Here is a 21,747-nt window from a genome sequence, read left to right as displayed (position 1 = left end):
GACACATTATTACCTTTTTTAACATCTTTAACATCTTGCTCCACCCATCTCAATTTTGTTCAGTTTATTTAGTTTAATTAGTTTCAATGTATACATTTTAAAAATCTTTATAGGCTAATCTTCATTTAAAAATTTATAAGTTACCTGGACCAAGTTATACATAAACAAACATTATTAAAAATGTAGTGTAACATTATATTTCTGTGTAGGCCTATATCTAAATAGATTCCTTAAGAATGTATATTTGTGCACTAAATTAGAAATTATTTCTGTCCTGTAATCTTTAAACTTTTCACTGCGATTGAAAGAGCCTGAATTTTCTTTTTTCTAGAGGTTTGTCGCTGACACTTCCCTTTCTAAACTGTCCATTTCCATTGTCTCAGGACTGGTCACTCTGGTGTACAGGAGACGCAGTCTTCCTGCTAAATAAATACGTCCCTCCCTGTGTATTTTCCCACTCCAGGATGACGTGAGAGTGAATCAGCGTTCTCATGCTCTGTCATCGTGTTTTCCTCCTCCTCTGGACTTTTCCTTATTTATCCTCCAAAACAAGGCCGCACCTGCTCACTGTAGTTAAACCATGAAGATAAGCTATAACCCACCCTGACCTCAATAGGCCTTGTGACAAAAGTTGCATCGGACACGTCAATTCACTGACTGATTAAAATGGGTCAAAAAGGGATTTTGTTTCCTATTTGAAAATCTTGGTCGTTGTTTAAAAACACATAATGTCTGGATAGTTGCTTGTTGCATTTATGCAATATGACATGCGTAACAGATCATGTTCATCTTCTGTCCTGTTTCTTTAAACGAAGTAAAGTTTATATTATCACATACAAAAATTCCCTATTTCCACCAGAATCTTATCTGAAGAGATCACAATCTATTGTGTGCACTGATTTTTATCAAACAGAACAAAAACAGAACATATTGTTCATTAGAACATTCCTAACATTACATATTATGCACCACACTGTAAACCGCACTGACGTCCACTGCACTGTGAAGTAATTCTGTCAATGTTTATATGTACCAAACGTGTTGTGCAATAGTCAGATAGATCCCATATCTTATGTGGCACAAACAAAAACGAGGCACAAAAGCACAGTTGGTCCAATGGCATGTGTTGTGTTACAGACACGGAAGTGTGATTCTAGTTAAAGCATAATCTCATGATTTTATTTCTATTATTTACTTTTCTTTTCCCAGTAGAGGCCAAAAGTCCGATAAGTAAAAAAAGTTGTTCTATGCTGAATCTAAAGCATAACTTGAATTTCAGAAATTCTTTATTAGTTGGTATATTGCATTTTCGATTTAAGAATAGCATGAACTGCCTGTCTGTGTAAGATGTTGTTTGAGACCTGTCCAAAATGCATTTTATGTGCGTCAGAACCAATAAAAGTGTACTAAAATTATATAAAAGAGTGCGTTGAATTTTTTGAATACGTGTTTGAGATGTTAATACATACAAAGGACTGTGTTTGGATGGTCAGTGATCAAGGAGACAAAAATTATCAGAAGAAGCTGACATCTGGGCAGATGATTGCATCATGTGAAGATGACAAAGAGGTAGGCTTGTCTATATGAGTAAGAGAGCCACCAGGCATTACATCCTCTCAGTCAGTAATACAGGTTCTACGGCTATAGGGCAGTCTGTTGTTTTGAGTACTAAAGTAATGATGAGCTAAAAACATAGGATGTTGTAGCAATCTTGTACATGTACCAAAGATCTAAAAATATATGCACACCACACACAAGCTGGGGCCTGGAAAAAATATTTGTAGTGTCACATTATAAATCTTTTCACATTATAAAAATAAGATATTAACCAACACGAAAAAAGTAATAAACCATGAAATAGTGCACTTACACATCAATAGGCCTTATGGTGGACATAATGCAAACCTGTGATAGTAAAACTGCAGGGGTCAAAAAATAACCAAATAAAGAAGCAAGCGGTAAGAAAAAACAATGTTCAAAGATATTTATTTAATTATAGAAATACAATGTATTTAAAAAATCTTTTTTACATTCTCTTTAATCTGGCAAATTTTTTCTCATCTGGGCTCAACCAATAAATGTTTGTCAAAATATGCATGGAAGTTTAGGGTATAGTACAAGGAAAATACTCTTTGCGATAGTTTGATTTGGCATGACATTTAAATTTAGCTAACAATCTTGCGTTAAAATGAAATAAAAATGTATTATATATAGAAGCACTTTAATCAGATGTGTTGATAAACTGCATGCACTTAGTTTAATGTAACTTAGCCCAACATTTGAATCCATTATCTTCAGGAACCATCTGTTCTGTGAAACACATTTGTTGTATTGAACACGCCTTTTCTATTGGACACACCGTTAAATTATCTTGAAAAAAGACAAGTCATTAATTTCCATTTGCCATAATAATAAAACACTGTCATTAGCTTTCCTGTAGCTTAGTGGTAAGAGCATTGCGTTAACAACGCAAGGTTGTGGGTTCAATCCCAGGGGATTGCAAATACCTATGAAAAATGTATAGGATAAAAGGAATGTAAGTGGATAAAAGCATCTGCCAAATGCCTAAATGAAAATGTAAATGTGATCAAAACTATACAACAATCTTTGTATTGATCAAACAGACACTAAATTTGAATCACTGACCCATTGTTATTCAGATGGAAAGCAAGGGTCCTCTGTAGAAGATTTGACATAAAAATGATATATACATCACATAACATTTCATAGAAGCATTCTCATAGATTATATTATGTAGGCATGTGGTCTTCAACTTTCTCTAGGATCTAAAAGGACTTCTGTCATTGATTGCGGATGAACTCAGGATCATAAGCAGAGCCAAACTACACTCAAGTACTCCTAAACTGACTAATTAAATGAGCAGGCCAAGCATACATGCTGTTTCCAGGTTGTAACTCCCCTTAATTTCAAGTCAACCTGACAAGCAGCAAACAATTTAAATTAAAGTGATCCATAAGAAAATAAGGCTGACTAACACGGATTTCCATGATTACCATAATTAGCCACATTCAATTAACGCACAACAAATCGAATGTACCGTTCAGCTTGTCGCATAACAAAAGCAACACGATCAATTGCTCAAAATTTGTGGCGAGATAACCTCCACCACACTTATTAGCATCAGGGCCAGCGCGAAGCAAAGAAGCACCCTCTCTAACCCCTGCAGCATCTATTTTCTGGATTTCATTGAAATAACAAACACATAAAAAAATTGAATTGAGGTTTTTGTGTCCGGCTGTTTTACACTTACGGCTCAGAGGTAATTCGCAGAGGATCATATGCAAAACAGGCAGTGAGCCAGGTGGAAGTTAATAAACAGTCAAATGTATCAAGCTGTAGACAAACACCTTTTGTTATGTCTTCAGTATAACTCAGTAACCAAAAACAAACACATTTTAGTTGGATTTCACAAAAACATGTTCAAGATAAATTTCACCCAAAAATGAAAAGGAAAAGAAATATATTGGATTATACAATGTAGTCAAATACTTTTTTCTATAAATCACCTTACATTGAAAAGCGGAACAATCTTCCATCATGAAAAATCAATATTTTTTAAAATTATGATTTCTAAAACATTTCCTTAAAGGGACAGATGACCCCAAAAAAATATGTGCTTACACTTATTTTTCAATGCCCGTGTTACAGTGTAATTAAACATTCACTCATGAGTAATACAAATTAACCACACGTACTTACTATAGGGTTAGGATTAGTTACATGAAATTAATTTATAGTAAATACATGTCACATGCGTAACAAGAGCACCGTAAAATAAGTCTTACCAAATTTCCTTTTTGTCACTATTTTGACATTATTTACAGAAATTGGCTTCATGGGGTTCAAAACGTAAAAGATATTTTGAGAAATGTGGTTTTGTGTCCATACAAGGGAAGTCAATGGGGGTAAGTGTGAACTACCCCTTAATGTTATGACAACGCACAAAACAGTGCATTTTCTATGCAAATTTTTCATGAATATATTTTTATTTTGGACCTGTACATTCATGTCTGACAAGTTTCTTAATATTCACTGCAACCCCCTGTATGTTTTTACTCACATAACCTCTTTAAACCACCTCTTCAAACATCAGAGACGAGCCAAAAATCTTTTTTATGATGTCAAACAGGAAACCGCAGGGGAACCAACTGTAAAACCGTCTCAAATAAATGTTCCTCTTCCATAATATGTCATGTTGCAGAGCTAAAACAGAACCATACTACTCAAATCTCACCCCAAAATCTGGATTTACTGCTTTAAAACTTGTGACACTGAAAAACTCAAAATCTCTGCAGAATGAGAAAACAATCCAGGCCTGGATTATTTATAACATCTGATTTAAAGTGTGTGGGACAACATGCAAAACAGAGAAGCGCCATGATAAGACAGGCAAGGGCTGGCAAAGCTTATACAGAAACAAAAGGGACGATGTTGGAAAACCGAATGACCTCTGGTGAAAAAAGGAAAAAACCTAATTCGATAAAACGTTTCAAAATAGCAGTTTGGCAAGTTCATGCAGGAAGGATTTCGCAGAAAATGGGTTCATAGTTCAAAACTAGTCTGATCCCATGGCAACGGGTGGAACCCATAAACTGAATAAAAAGGCTTTGTCGTGATATTGCTATTTATCTTGGTTATCTTAATGAAAGGTTTTATTGAGGTCAATGATATAATACTTTCAGCATGGTTTGAATCATGAATTACATAAGAAACTAATCCTTGTATTGTGACCAGCTGCTATAAAATCAAAGTACAAACCTCAAACAAACAAATGCATGATTCAGTCGGACTGGACAACCAGGGCACTTGGCATGTGTGAACAGGGCTGGCTCAAGGTTATAGGCTCAGCTGGGGTGAATGTGGAATCTGTGGAGTCGGGTGGACATCTGTTTGGAGTCTAACGCCCATTTCATTCCCTCATTTTCAGTTAGATGTCCCGCTCCAACTACGACGAGAGCTTTCCAAAAGCTCATCGATTCACAGCAAGAATAAACAAACCCTTTATCCTCCTCTCCTAGAAGAAAAAGTGCCTGTGCTAATGTAGATGGGGCCCATGACACAGTGCCTACATCTCTCTGCCAGTCAGTGTCTTGAAATTGCCCAGCCAGGTGTAGTTATTGAGGCATTCTGGCCTCTGGTGATTGGCACAGTGGTGTGAACCCGTGCACACATTCGCACGCACTTTGCCATTACGAGGAGTCCGAGTCTTCTGCTTGAAATATATTTTTCCCAGGCTTTGTCCTCTGACCTCTGCCACGCTCTGCGGCCCCGTTGATCTCTCCCAATGGCAAGTAGGAGTAGCCCTCCCTTTTTCCGCCCGTTTTGCATTTTCTGCACGTCTGGATTAGGTTACCGGCGAGGCTGGCCAGCAGCGACATTGCCAGGATAGCGCAGACAACCAACCAGCTTTGTCTGCACACACACAAACAAAACACTCCCAGGGTGAGGAGTTGCAATTTGACCTCTGACTCCACCGCCGCTGCCCACAAATCACTTGACTGTAGCCATGGTAACATCATACAATCCCTTACTTGCATTTGAAAGGCTGAGCTGACTAATAAATTCATCTCTGCCACTCCACTGCGGCAGAGTTGTTTACCAGTACAGTGAGGGCACTCAGTTCAGACGGGTTCTACTAAACACGGGTCTGGAATTTGTCAGAGTGCATTTCCATGGCGATAATCAAGTTACTTGGATGCACACATATGGACAGGTTTAAATGAGAAGCTGTTCGAGATAATATCTTTTTTATGTTATCAGAGCTCTTGGTAAAGTGTAAAGCTATGGAGACTATGGCATTAAAATACACTTCAAGATGTTATGGTGCCGATGTATTCGTGTGGTGATTTAGCATTTACAGTGAGGTCAGTGGCACCGGTCAACCAACATGGATTTATAATGACCAATATTTACCCAAAGGTAAATTTACTGTATATATTTAAAACTTAGAGACAAAGTATGTCTTCTTTTCCACCAACTATCTATTTGTTAATATATGGACCGAAATAAAATGCATTCATAATATTTACCCAAAATATACAAAAAATATAAACAAGCTATATTGGTCTAAGTTTAGAGCACTTACTCAGATAAATAGGGTCTGGGAGTTTTACTTTCCTCTACATGCCTCCATTCCCTCCACAACTGGGTAGCCAAACAGTGACCAGCTGAAATGTTGTGGAAAAAAAACAATCAAATCAAATCTCTTGTTAGGACAATAATTCTTTAACAGACATTTATTACTGTAATCTGGACATAGGTCCAAACCCAGAACATACAGACCCTTGAAAAAGTATTCATACCCCTTCATTTTATTGCCATTTTGTTATGTTGCTGCCCTATCTTAAACTACTTTATATTAAAGAAAAATTACATTAATCCAAACTCCACGCACAATAATGACAACAATAATTGCTTGTTGATGTTTCTACACGACAACAAGTGGAGCTTACCTGCATATTCAATTGAATAAGTATGATTTGGAGCGGCATATACCTCTCAATAAAAGGTGTAACAGCTAAAAATGCATATCAAAGTAAAAAAAAGACATAAGGTTAAATTAACTGCCAGTAGAGCTCAGGGGAAGACATCTGAAAAAAATCTGCTGTATTGAAGTTTCACAGAAGCATGTAGCCATTAATCCTTAATGAAAGAGGTCTGGAACCACCAGATCTCTTACTTGAGCTGACCTCCTGCCCAAACTGATACATCAATGGAGAAGGGTCTTTGTTATTGCTGTGACCAAGAAGCTGATGATCACTCTGTTTGAGCTCTATTGGTCATATATGTAAATGGTAGGAACTTGCAGAAGAACACATCACTGCAAGACTCGTCTTTGCTCAGTGAAGACACATGAAAACTTGAAATATGCAAAAACGTACATTTCAAACTTTCAGAAATCAGATTCTCTGTTCTGATGAATCTCAGTTTCATGCATCATGTCTGGAGAAAACCAGACTCTGCTCAACACCTGTACAATACTGTCTCAACAGTAAAGTTTGGTGAAAATAGCATCATGATGCGGGGGGTGTTTTTCAGCAGCAGGGACTTGGGCATTTGTCACAGTAGAAGAAAAGGTAAATGGCACAAAATACAGAGAACCTAGCCCAGAACATTCAGAACCTGAGACAGGGCAGAAGGTTCATTCTTCAACATGACAATGATCCTAAGCACACAGCTAAAACAATGCGAGAGTGGCTTATTGACAACTCTGTCAATGTCCTTGAGTGGCCCAGCTAGTGCTTGGGCTTGAACCCAACTGAACATCTCTGTATGAGCCTAAAAATGTCTGTCTACTGATTATCTCCATCATACCTGATAGATTTTGAAAGGATCTGAGAAGAAGAATGGCGAAATTCAGATGTGAAAAGCTTGTCACATCATACCCAAAAAGATTTGAGACGGTAAAGGTGCTTAAACCAACTACTGAGTTAAGGGTATGAATACTTATGCAATGTCCTTATTTTAGTTTTTTATTTATAATAGATTTGCAAAGTTCTAAGTCGATGACTTAACATTATTGTAGAGTGTAGATTAATGTAAAATAAATCATTTAAAATAGTTCAAGATAAGGCCACAACATAACAAAATGTGAATAAAATGAGGGGGATGAATACCTTTGCAAGGCACTGTACATCTGTTACTGCATGCGGAGCTAGAATATGCATTTTTTTTTCACTTACGATGTTTATTATGATTTCACACCAAAAACAATTTTGTCTTTTATGACAGCATCAGTATTCAGGGGTTATTAACGGATTCGGGTTTACCAACTTGGGATTCTAACAACCCACTAAATTTCTGACTCAGAATTTAATTTGAGTTCATCAAAATAATTGTTTGAGATCACACAAGCAAGCATGTGTCATAAAGCAATTTATCATATTGACATAGACAGCCTCATTATTGTGGGAAATAAGAACTGGGGGTGGATAAAATTGACTCCGCTCAGTTAATAACCTCCTGAATAAGCTGTCTTTGTCAGTATAATGAAATGATTTGATGTTTTTAGTGTGATTGCCAAAGTCAGCAAACACATCATCATCATGTGTCCATTACCGTGTCCACAGTTTCTTACTGGGGGGGAGGACACTATACACATACTAAATGATACAACTACACACACAGGCTTTTGGAGTTTACTACAATCTCTGCAAAGAAGCTTAAGAAAGCATCTTCTCAACTTAAACGACAGAGGTCAAAAAGTTGGAATGGACAGAGCCGCCTGTTTCTTTTTCCTGGTGCTGACACAGATAACCAGGTCTGTCTAATCATAAAAATAAGGGCTACTAGGTTGATCGATGATCCACGAGGTCTGTTTTCTAGAAAGCAGCTGTCGATGTAGGCTGTGAAATGATTTTCATTTGATATCACCATAGAGAGGCTGGTAACACGACAATGCGAAAACCATTCCACCCAAATCACAACACTGGAAAACTCAACACAAAACCTTAGTGGAAAAAAGCAGCTTCGATAAACCCACAAACAAAACATGTTCCAGCTAATATATGTGTCATGATCCACATCACAAAAGGACAGCCAGACACCAGCGTGCGCGCACACACACACACAGTAAGGGTAGTAAGCAAATGAGGAATGCAGATAGCGAGAGCTATAAGTGAAGTGAGTTATGTGCTGAGGAAGTGTGAACACTAAAATGAACTATAGAGACATCAAACATGGAATCTGTTGTTTACATGTCGTGTGAGTGCTAATGGGGGGTATATTGTACTGAACCTCTGTGCAGGCTGATGTTTCTCTCTCCCTCATATGTAGTATTACAGCTCCCAGTAACAGAGTCACACGGGCACATGTTATCACACTGGCACGGCTGCTCACAGTTCAGCCCATAGAAGCCTAAAGGACACTCTGGGGTGTGACAGAGAAAGCAGAAGCAACACAAATTTAGAAATATTATAATATTATCTCGTATTACCATTTCTGTAGTAAGCCTCTATAGTATGCTGAATGTCTTTTATGCATGCACTGTATCCGAATGGTTAACTAAATGTTCTTAAAATGCCCACATATATGTTTTGTGCATTTTCTTTCCCTTTACCAAAAAAATGTACCTGCTAATATTTTTCAATAAATTAAAGCATTCAGATAAAAAACATGTTTGTGTAAAAGATGTGTTAGGTGTTTGTGAGATATGACTTCATACCTTGGTTACAGGAATCTCCATGGAAACCAGAACGACAGGTGCACCGTCCGTGAACCGGATCACACAAGCCCCCCTTTGTACATGTGCATGATTGATTGCATCCATCGCCATAGAAACCCGACTCACATTCTGTACAGATACAGACAGATCATTTTTACAAACATATTGGTTTGAGCATAAATTCAGTGTAATTAAAACCACAGACTGCAATAACATGTTGTAATCTCTAGTGATATAACACAAGCACTAATGTAACAATGTAATGGACTGAACACATTAAATAAGGCAGTCTGTGCTTTACTAAAGATCAAACTTGTATCAGCCATGTGGACATGTACTGCAATTACCTTGGCTACAGTTTAAACCCCTCCATCCAGAATCACAAACACACCCATCTGACCGAAAGAGAGGGATAATATAAGATATGGGGTTATCAAAAAACCTATATACAATCTATTTTGTTTTCTTTGTTAAATAAAAAATAACTAACCACAAAGTAGTAGTATTTGTGGACAATAGGGATACAACAATACAGCTTACCAACGGTTCAATACAAACCTCGGTTTTTCGCCCATGGTTTTCAGTTCGGTTCTGATGGCTTCGGCACATTAAAGTGCTTTTTCATTGTTTTATGTGACAGGAACAGTAAAAACTTAAGTTTTACTTAATTTCTCTTTATTTTACTTGACTTATTTTATTATCTTAATAAAAATCAACTTGTACAAATTCCTGTTGTATTGAGTAAATGTAAAGATTTACACTGGGACGTGCAAGTAAAATAAGCATCTTCCGGAAAACCGCAATTTACAATTTACAATTCACTTACCGTGGAGGTCGTACCGAACGGTTCAATATTTTATTGAGTATTGTGGCATCGCTAGTGTACAATGACATTCATACAAAGTAATGGATGTACAGGCACTTAAAGCAGAGGCCTTTTAAGGCTCCTTTGTAGATTAGAGATGATTCTGGGACATTTTTGCATGTTTCTGAGTAACATATCTCAGAAACATCTGTGATGTACACTCAACTAAAGGATTATTAGGAACACCTGTTCAATTTCTCATTAAAGCAATTATGGTGGTGGTGTAATGGTGTGGGGGATGTTTTCTTGGCACACTTTAGGCCCCTTAATGCCAGTTGGGCATCGTTTAAATGCCACGGCCTACCTGAGTATTGTTTCTGACCATGTCCATCCCTTTATGACCACCATGTACCCATCCTCTGATGGCTACTTCCAGCAGGATAATGCACCATGTCACGAAGCTTGAATCATTTCAAATTGGTTTCTTGAACATGACAATGAGTTCACTGTACTAAAATGGCCCCCACAGTCATCAGATCTCAACCCAATAGAGCATCTTTGGGATGTGGTGGAACGGGAGCTTCGTGCATCCCACAAATCTCCATCAACTGCAAGATGCTATCTTATCAATATGGGCCAACATTTCTAAAGAATGCTTTCAGCACCTTGTTGAATCAATGCCACGTAGAATTAAGGCAGTTCTGAAGGCGAAAGGGGGTCAAACACAGTATTATTATTGTGTTCCTAATAATCCTTTAGGTGAGTTTACATCAAATTCACAAATCAAAATCTGTCATTATTTTCCATATATAGAGAAAAGTATTATAGAGAGCAACATAATGACTCACTCTCAGTGCAGATCCCGTGATCGCCACATTCTGGGCTCTGGCATGTGAGATTGGCACATCCAGGTCTGCTCCAGCCCTGCTGGCACTCGCACTGACCATCTAGGCAGCGTCCATGCCCGCTGCAGTCCTCTGGCTGGCACAGCTTCTCATGAACACACAGCACAGTGGATACGGTCCGTGGACAGCGCCACATAGTATCTGGACTGGATTTTGTAAAAAATTATGTTGATCAAACTAGAACCCAGCGCAGAGAGTGATATGCTATATATTTTGCATATGTTGAGGTAAATGCATGTACACACCAGTGATCTGAGGGGTAACTTGCCAGGGATCCATTGAGGATGTAGGTGGCCGAGCCACCTCCATCCAGATTGATGGCGTTGATGACACCCTGATCCTTTAGAAACTTTGCCACTTGCCAGAGATTCATTCTGCAAAGACCTAACTTTAGTAAACACAAGATGAACTGTTCGTGCACACCAGCTACTGCTTTCAAGTGTTTTCACATATCAATGAAAGCAGGATCTGCTTAGAAAAGAGTTGTGTTATGACATACATGTTCTTAATACCAATACACCCAGATTATTAACATAAATCAAGCTACAAAAACTTGATTTGAAAATCTTGATATCAGATCCATAAGCAGAAAGAACAGGATGGAGTATTCATTTGACTAATTTTCGAAGATTTAGTAAAAAATGTCTGCTTAATGATGTAAAATATGGTTAGACATGTACTCTAGCATGTGCTAAGCTTGCTAAGTTAGTTTTCCTTTTCTACTCTGCCACTACACAGATGTCTGCCTATCATCACAACCATCATTTACATATCGCTGCTGTCATTCTGAAATCTCTCCATATTAAAAGTCACTCTTCATGTTTGTCACTGGGTTTAGCAAATATCTAACCAATACGATCATTTAAAATGCTTGTCAACTTTGACAACACACTATTTATTACTCTAAAAATTACTGTTTTTTCCATTTCCTGAAAAAAAAAATGGACAGCCGATGTTCTGAAAGGACAGCGCGATATGAAAGTTAAAAAAGGTACAGTAGTCTGGGGTTCAGAGAGGGTGGAAAATAGTAATAAAATGTAAGTAAGTCTGTTAAGACTTAAATGTAACAAGAGTGTTAAACAAGGACTTTAATCATTACAATACAATTTATTCCTGTCTGCTGTTCTTTCCTTCTCTTCTTAAGCAATAATTCTTGCAATGCTTATTCTAGGACATTAACCGCTTTAAAAAACATGTACACAGTGTGTGGAGGAGGAAATCAATGTTTAAAGCGATAAACATCTCTGATCAACTAAGGTTCAACGTCCATCTTACCCTCTGTTATCCGTCTGACCATCGACGTGGAAGAGAATGAGCTTTCCCTCTTTATCGTGACCCACCGCAGTGCGGGCCGACACCACGTCCACAAAGTACTGAAATTTTCCTGAAACATTGATTACCGAATCAATCTCCCTTATGTGTTTATTTGTGGATGTCAATAATATGATGAATCTGTAGTATATGAACTGCAGTTGAATATATGCACAGTAGGTTCTGACATAGTGTTTGGATCAAACAAACTAAACAAATAGGCTTATAATAAAAACACAATTTAATGTGTTGAAATCTTACCGGTCTCCTGAGTTTTGTCACACTCTGCCTGGATGCTTTCATTGATGTAGATCTCACCGGCTCTCAGAAGCCACACCACCCCACTGATCAACTGTACGAAGGGGTTGACCTGGTCCATAACATCTTCCTCAGACAGATACCTACAAACAGAAGAAATAAAACCCAAATCAAGACAAATATTTAGTGGGAGGAATGTAAAACTGGCTGGTGTTTCCTGGTAGTTCATGATGAGTTGCTGGGCTTGCATCTGAAAGGTGGTATTATACACAAAAGAAATCTTTTTTTTTTTTACACTGAATAAATTTAAGCCACAGCCTTTGGGGAATTTTTTTAACGGAACTGGGGCTGGGTTAACAAAACTCTTAACTTCCTTATGTTTCCTTAAATACAAATTTAAGATAAAATTCTTAAGACCACTCTTTTTTCCTAAAGATCGATTTACAAAGCATATGCCTTTCATATTCTTCTATTGAAAATGAAGATGTTCTTAAAAATATAAGAGAACTTCTTAAGGAACATTATTACGCACTTACTATTATTTATTTTAAGAACAATCTTATATTTGGTCTTTATGGAAAACTTAATCTCAAAAAATATTATTTTTATTTTGTTATTATTGTTCATGAACTGACCTTTTTATTTTTTTATACCTTTGTATGAGGTCTACTTATGACATTCGCATGGTTTTAACATTCAAAAACATCCAAATCAATAAGTAATAGGCTATTTTCTACCCGGGTTTTATAATTCAAATTCAATATCTTTTTTTAATCTTTGGACCAGTGATTTTTGTTCTCGGACAAGTGAATGACAAATTCAAATTCAAATCACGCTTCAAAATATAGACCATATAACAGAGAACTATATAACTAGAATATACACTAGTCTATATCGCTTTAGAATATAAACTTTAAAAAAGGTGCTACAAAAGGTTCTTCACAGCAATGTCACAGAAGAATCATTTACTTAAAAGGTTCTTATGAGAACATTTCATTTTTTTCTGATTTTCTATACATTTTCCTCTTAAAAAACAAAAAGGTTCTTTGGATTCTAAAGGTTCTTTATGGAACAATTTAGCTGAAAAGGTTCTTCTATGGCATTGCGAAGCACCTTTTTTTAAGAGTGTACAATAAATGAACTCAAACTCACAATTATGACAACTTACTGCATGTATTAACTTAAATACTGATTTTAAATCTTCGATTCAAAGTCTATTCAATGTCCTGTACCTAATTTTGGATATACGCATTAAAGATAAATGAGAAATTAGCATGAAGATAATAAAAGGAGTACAGATATAAACTCCCAGTTCAAGCACACACACAAACTGCCGTGTTACTGGTTGACCATGTTTATTATACTCCACTGACTACAATTACGCGGTTTTCTTCAATACCCTACACCTCATCCAGGTGAATGTCCAAACAGACTATGTAAACACCTTATCTAACAGTGAAACTTTCCGGGCAATAGCCAACAACGTCATAATGAATGATATATTTAGACAGCCTGAGTACAACGAGTTCCAAACCACTGCCTGTTATGAAGAGCACTGTTGCGTTACACAACATTGCAGTGTTTTTTTAAGGTTTCTATTTTAGGAAACAGATGTTCTTGGAGCTCTACGTTCCCACGGCTTACCTCCATCCAAATTCTGCACCCATATTTAGGTTGAGGTTTGTTGTGTTGACTGCTACAGAAGCAAAGGCAACAGCTTTGAAATTATTTTGAATTTTGAAGTTATTACACTAAATAGGTCTTCAGTTGGACTGAACTTAATGTGTAAGTGTTTATTTGCAGATTGGAATTTTTCAGAAGTTAAGCTAACATCAGAGGGAGTGCCCTAATGTGTCTCAGTAAATTAAAGGGGACACTTTCTACAATCTGTAGTACTTTATTTGACTTCGAATATTGGTTTAAGAAACCGAGTCATATTTCTATGTTTTGTTGGCAATGGGTGAGCACAGTACAATTGTGCAGCTGTATATTTCTTTTATAAATGTGATCAAACTAAAGACTCTATGGATATTTGAAGGGGGCCATACTATTCTGTAAGTACTCAAGATAAACAAGAGATTTGCAGAAACTGTCTGAGTTATGGCCACTTTAGCTGACCTATTTGATGTTTCACTTATTTCTGCATTTTAAACTCTCCTTCTGAAACCTCAGACAAGAACTTTGAAATACTGATTTGCAAACCCAGTGACAAATATAAAAGGCGACTAATAATGATTTATGGCAATAAAAAAAAAAAAAAAATCACATAATATGGAGATACAAGGTTTCTAAAGAACAGCAGCAACATGTAGGATTGGCTAAACTGCTAAATACTAAGTTTGTGTTGATATGACATACAACATAGGTTGTATGTTAAAGGAACACTGCAGCATCCACAGTGTTATAACGCAACGCCTGAAATTAGTCCCAAGATAGGTAAGTTGTATATGTTGACTGAAGTTAGCCTATTTCCACATTAACTGCATAACCTGCTGCGACCATGTTACAGCAGGAAACTTCCTTGATTATCACAGCAGAATGGGAGTATAGTATAGCCTCGAAAATCGCAACTTTTATTTTCCACCTCTCTTAATACACGATATAACTACTGAGGAGTCAACTTTTAAATAGGAAAAATATTGAAACTCTTTGGTCATGATTGAACGCGATGCTACTGGTCTAATTGGATTCATGATCTATTCTAAGCTATGCTAAAAGTGATATTGCCAGACCCGTAGACTGGCACAATACATTCCAAAATGGTAAAACTCAATTTATTAACTCTTGGGGAGCTGGAAAATGAGCATATTTCCAAAAAAAGTGGAGTGTTCATTTAATATGCTAATGATGACTACAAACATAACATTTTCTGACTTGACTGAGTCAACTAAAGTGATGCAACTAAACATCTAAAATAGATTTAAAAATACAAGCAAGTAAGGTCAAGAAATCAGCATTTTTACTTTTGGATGAACTGTCCCATCAAATGTTCACCCCGATGTAATTATAGCCAGTTCAAAAGTACACATCCAACCACTCTAGATCAAATTTCAATGTTTACAAGTTTCTCAACACAGACACTCTGAGACACAGAGACACAGACACAGAGACTGTGTGGTAATGCAAATCAATGCAACACTCAGGGGAAAGACTGCAGACTGTGGCCTTACCCAAACACTAGGGTTCCATCCTTTCTTATACCAAACTGGGCATTTTGAACTCCACCACTGTTCCTCACCAGTTTCCCATCACTCACAACATTGCCTAAGCACACTCCAGTGTTAGTTTGAAAAAAGCCTCCATTCTGAGCAACAAGGCACTTTTTAGTTTTGGCAGTAACCTCCACAAGCTCTTTGTGGTTCTGCTCGCACCCTCCAGGACCCCCTGGCTCCAGAATGGACACAGTTCTTAGAGGGTCATGAACCACTGTGATGTGGCCACTTTTCCATCCGGCAGTGCCAGTGTCATCTGAAATGCTGGAGACGAATATCTTGGACTCAACCACTGGGGATTTAGAGTGATTGCTTGTTGCCCAGGTTTCGTGGGTTACGTTGCCATGAGCAATGGGTTGACAGTCCCTCACATGGCGATGGGAGTGTGATGGGCCGTGGGATTTGGTGTAAGGCAACAACAGGTCTTCATCCAAAGAGTTTCTGTAAAGAAAACATGGAAAGTTGATATGATAAAATTATATAGAGTAGTGATGCACGACATGGGATTTTGCCAATATCTGATATGCCGATAATTTCCACCTCAATTAAGCCGATACCGATATATGCTGTATATTCACCAGGGCGTTTCTACGCAGCTAATACCGCCAGGTGCTGGACAGCTTCTTTTCAACCAAGGTGCTCTGGTTGCAAATATAAGCTGCATGGGAAAAAAACAAGCACCAGCAATGAACCAGTAGAAAAAAACAAGGGGGCATAGCCCGGTCACTTCAGTGACTGTCCCTTCTCACATTTTGAAATAAGGATAAACTAAATAATTTAAAAAACGTTTGGAAAATGAATTTGGTGCATATTAATTAAAGAAGCAACAAGTGCAGAGGTTTAAGAGATCACAGACTTGCTTAAGCAATGGTGTCTTTGAAATGGAGACTACAAAATGGCAGAGTGCACAGACGGAAAGCAACCGTGAGCTCAAGTTCACAGTCTACTCCCGATGGACGATGGGCAGGATTTAACTTTATTTTTACTCCGTTTTTTAGTAAAAAAAAGTTAATCAAATAGGTAGTGCGTGGCTTACGTGTGCAGAGATGTAATTCTTTGCTCACTCGGTTAATGTGCGAATGTGTTGCTTTTACAACTCCGCAATTACTATTCGAATATTAAAAATGTGATTATAATATTCTTATTTTTAAGATCTCCTAAATCTTTGTTCACTCAGATTGCAAGCTAGTCTAATTATTTTAAATTTACACACCGGATGCCCGGATCACGTGTTATGCTCGGCTCCATCACCATATTAAAATGTTTCAAAACTTTTGAGCCACATTACTTATATTAGGTATAAAAAATACTAACGTAATATTAAATGATTAACAATAATTAATTTACTACCATAACTTGTTCGTAGCGGTTGTTAAATTCATATTCGTTATTGAACAACTTGAAACATGAAAATGTAGGCTACATTTCACTGCAACTAATGTTAATGAATTTGGCCTTAACATAGGGCTGGCACCTTTTTCTATACCTAAAAGCCTGAGATTTCCTTCTAGAAGTTCAACTAGGGTCGTCGCCTTCAAGTTACATCCTGTAATGAAATTTGCACGCCTGCCATTTTTGTCTATTTTAAAGTGCGCTGTGATTCCATAACTTAGTTGAAATAAAAAGGCCTACCTTATTTATTAATGCAAACGCTATGTAAAGCTAAGTAAGACAAATACATTTTTTTTTATATGTGGTGCTGATAAGGAAATTTCTACAGCACTATAATTGCTCTGTCTTTGTTGCGGGGTATATTTTAGGATCTTAACAGTCGGCTTGGAGGTATCAAGCCCGTTGACTTTATTTATTATCAACATTACAACCAATAAAGCCAGATATTTTTGTCAGATCTGGGTTTTGTTACCGGGAGTTAGAGAAGATCAGCATGGTTTCTCCGTTGTCGGCTTTAACTGTCGGCTTGTTCAACAGACTTTTACCAGAGTAAAATAGACCTACCCTATATTCTTGTTGTTCTTATCAAGAACATGTAAAACAAAATAAACAATATTGCTATATAACACAGAATGTCAATATACTCACTGTACGTTGCGTTTTGTTCATTTTGTTATGTATGTTTTCTTTTTGCATTATCCCACTAAGCGTAGGTTTAAATGCAGTTTTGTCTATATTTTCTACATTTAAAAAAACTATACACAGGATATAATATTAATGTGTTGTGAACATTTAATGGTAATTATAAGCTTGATGTGAAATTGTGAAAAATGTACGTCATTATTAACTTAATTTAAATAAACAAATATTAGAATATTCATTTTTCATGAGCTTGAATATTAAATTATTGAAAAATGCCCATCCCTAATTTAAACCCTGCCCTCCATATAATACACCACCGAAATGCTCGCTGTAGTACAAACACGCAAAGTGACGCAAACGCATATAAGTTAAAACCGCTTCCTATCGGCGAGGCATATCAGTGTTATTTTTTGTTATCGGGGCGATGCCGATAATTAATTTATAAGCCATTATCTGCCGATAATATCTGCCTGCCGATAATATCGTGCATCCCTAATTTAGAGCATTGTGTGGAACAGACACTTTTATCTAAAGCAATTCATTCAATCTATACATTTTTAATGGGTATGTGTGTTTCCTGGAGATCAAACCAATAAACTTTTACAGTAACATGAAGATGTGGCTGTGTTTCGCAACAAAAGCACATTTTCATGAGCTCATATCTCTTTTAAAGACACCTGTTGTTTTGAATATTTCTCAGTTTGACCTGAAGACATGCTTATTTGAAATAAAAAGTAAAAATCAATTGAGGACCAGCAGATGTTTAGCTCAACATGCTTGGTTGTGCAATCCTTGTTAAGTTTGAGATAAGTGGCACTGCTATCCTTACACATCATGCAAACTTAATATGCAAACTGGTTGTAGATTGAAACATAGCTAGTGTTTGTATGCAAAGCCTAATTAAATCCCAACATCAGCCTGTGGAAATAACAGAAGCAAAATAAACTTTACATTTATAGTTCTATTTATAAGATCCATATTGAGAGGGTTCCTTGCAGAGGGTTATTGTTGGAACCAATGCGTGACACAAGAAGACGCTTTCAAAGCGCGCCTGTTTCTGAACAGGTTTCTCTCCCTTAACTTTATTTGGTTAAGCAAACATAGTTCTCCCAAAATTACCGCCATTAGCTGAGAGTTGCACAGCCTGTGTTTTCTGATTGGATAATCTCTGTGAGTGGCGAAAAGATTCTCGAAAACTTAAAAGTAATGCTGTGTTTGAAACTGCTCCCTCATTCCCTCCTTCACTATTCCCTATATATCGAATTTTAGTCCACTATATGGGGAAGAAGTGAATGAAAATTAGTGAGAGGCCGTTTCTCAATATGCATTCTTCAGTGGTCTAGTGTCCTCGTGTTCTTGCTCTACATCATTAATAACCGTCAAAGTCTAGTTCCCATTCTCAAGAACACAAGAACATATCAATATCTCGTTATATCAAGGATGCATCGTATGCAGGCTTGTGCGCCTACAGAATCCGCTTGTCATCAACATAACGATTGGCTTTCACCTGTGTGGCTTTCTGGATTGTTTAATAAAAAACTCAAATTCATTTACACTTTATTTGTGATGTTTATTGTATTAGTTAAAAATAAAGAGAACAAAACAACCGTCACATGTATTTGCAAGCATGCTTATTAATCACATTTAATACAATTATTTTTTTATATTTAAAATAAAACACTACTGTTCATCTCATTCAATAAATCTGAATATTCTTTAGAAGTATAAAATAACTGTCAACAAGAACAAACATGACAAAGCTGATTCTTTATTTTTTAAAGATTTATTTTTGGTGTTTGGCCTTTATTTGACAGACATTATTTTTGGAAAGGACAGGAAGCTAAGTGGATGAGAGAGGGGTCAGGGAAAGGACCCAATATAGTACAATACATATAAATAACGAGTGGTTTCAGCCACAGCCCAGCCCTGCGTTCCAATCCGCATACTATCCGTCATTAATTGTATTCAAAAGTAGAATTAGTATGTCCAGAATCGTAGTATGTTGAAAATATTATTCCAAAGATTCCTGGATGGTCTACTACTTCCGGTAGGAATTCAAAGTGCTGAACAAGGCACACTCTAATGGTTGATATTACCCAGAACTCACCACGAGTAGGCGGAGATTGGTGTCACTCCAATGCATTAATAAATGATGTAACTCATGAGTCACTAAATTAACAAATTTAAGTATTCATTAAACATTACATACAAAATTATTAATAATTAATGGAAAGAAGGGCTTTGTTTTGATGTGTATGACAGTTATTGGCCACAATGTTGTCTAGACAACAATGGCCACTTCCACTTACTGTTAGTATGCCCAAGTGTGTGCAATCTCTTTTGTCATGCACTCAAAAGTACTTACTATTCCAACACAAATAAGGAACCTACTATTATGGCATGGCATAAGTAGGCGAATTGGAACGCAGGGTGAGTCTTTTAAAACAGAGGACACGAGCTGTGTCTGAATTCTCCCCCATCTCCTATTTAGTGCACTATATAAGATGTCGACCACTTTGTAGTGTTGTCCTTATTCTGAGTGAACAACCCATTCCAAACATTCTTTCATTACTTTTTACCCACAATGCATTCTGATTTTAAGTGTACATCCAATGTACACTCGTTCACTCAATATTTCCCATGATACACTGCGAATAACCGTCTGATTAGAATCTGCTGGTGGAAAGTGAACGTTAATGTAATCAGGGGCATGTTCAAGCTCAAACCAGTGCGCAACGGTGAACGACACGTTTCCTAGAATTTGCAACGATGTGGTACAGGATTTGAGATACGTTTTCTCTTGTTTGGTGGACGAGTCAAAATTGTGAGCCCAATCAGCAGCAACATGTGTATAACCCACGCGGTATTAAAGAGACAGTACGCACAATGGTCCATGTAAAGCTGTTTAAATGTGTCCCCTGCTGCTCGGTATACGCAACAATTGAAGATATTAGAAGAGATTATTTAGCAGTACTCAAAAGTTTTTATACCGATTTCATCAGGATTCGAAAATTATTCAAAAAGAACACAAAGAATGGCCATCTCAGATGCCATAGTTCAACTCTTGCGTCATCAAAACAAGGTGTTCAACCGCACCACCGTTTCCGTTTAAAAATGGTTTTGCAACGTTTTTTTCGGGGTTGAACGCAGCCCAGGTTAATGCCACGAATTCACGTTTATACTTTGTTCTTGTTGACAGTTATTTTCTACTTTGTGAGACTTAACAGATTAAATGAATGTATAGGCAGTTGTTCGTTATTTTAAATATATAAAATACTTGTATTAAACGTAATAAAATAAACGTGGCAACCAGTGGTTTTGTTCTCTTTATTAAAAACTAATACAAAAACATGACGAATAAAGTAAAAATGAAAATGTTCAACCATTTTATTAAACAATCCATAAAGCCACATTGCATTAAACGCGTTGTGACGAATGTCCGAAATTCAGACGCAGCAAATGTTACGTATTATGGTCATATCCTTAAATTCCTGCAAACCCGGAAATGACTTCACGTTTGTCGTTTAATGTATTAAGCTAACTGAGATGTTAGGGTCGAGACAGGTAAATACGATATATTAGAATAAATAAGTAATAAACACAGTTAGGTTACCATATTTACAAGCTGCTAAGCAGGTCTGCATGCCTGACGTTAAATAACACGATACACCTTTAAGAGTGTTAATCAGTTACTCAAGACTACACTAAAGAAGACGTGCTTACCGGATGTCTTTGCACTGGGACAAACCACATTCTCGTAAACATAAAACAAATAAAAAAATAAGTTCGAAATTCACGGACGATGTGGCCATAGATATATTCAAAAGTGGATGAAAAAGAACAGCTATCCTCTTCAGTGGAAGGACTTCCTAATGTGCCTTGTCATATGATGTGAATCACGTGGTTACGCCAGCTGAGTCTCGTAGGAATTTGTAATGTAATGTTAGTTACATAAAATGTTAAATGTTTGTTTCAAGGTTAGGATTCTTTTTGAGGGATCTAAAATAATTTCGCCCTGCTGTACTACCATAAACCATT

General features: G+C 36.9%; 1 protein-coding gene across 1 annotated transcript; it reads right to left on the bottom strand.

The window, feature by feature from the left end:
- Positions 1–1,969: 1,969 nt before the first annotated feature.
- nagpa (N-acetylglucosamine-1-phosphodiester alpha-N-acetylglucosaminidase) lies at positions 1,970–21,602 on the bottom strand. Its single transcript, XM_056762273.1, has 11 exons — positions 21,433–21,602; positions 15,634–16,116; positions 12,467–12,606; positions 12,170–12,278; positions 11,140–11,268; positions 10,838–11,040; positions 9,532–9,579; positions 9,185–9,313; positions 8,758–8,889; positions 6,107–6,188; positions 1,970–5,433 (listed from the first exon to the last, which is right to left on the bottom strand). Exons 1-11 carry the CDS (start codon positions 21,519–21,521, stop codon positions 5,211–5,213), a joined length of 1,767 nt encoding a protein of 588 aa, XP_056618251.1. The 5' UTR covers positions 21,522–21,602; the 3' UTR covers positions 1,970–5,210.
- Positions 21,603–21,747: the final 145 nt, after the last annotated feature.

The sequence above is a fragment of the Triplophysa dalaica genome, chromosome 12 (assembly GCF_015846415.1).
Source record: "Triplophysa dalaica isolate WHDGS20190420 chromosome 12, ASM1584641v1, whole genome shotgun sequence".
Classification (NCBI taxonomy): Eukaryota; Metazoa; Chordata; class Actinopteri; order Cypriniformes; family Nemacheilidae; genus Triplophysa; species Triplophysa dalaica.
The sequence above is the reverse complement of the archived record's forward strand: the minus strand, read 5'-3'. Positions and strand labels throughout refer to the sequence as shown.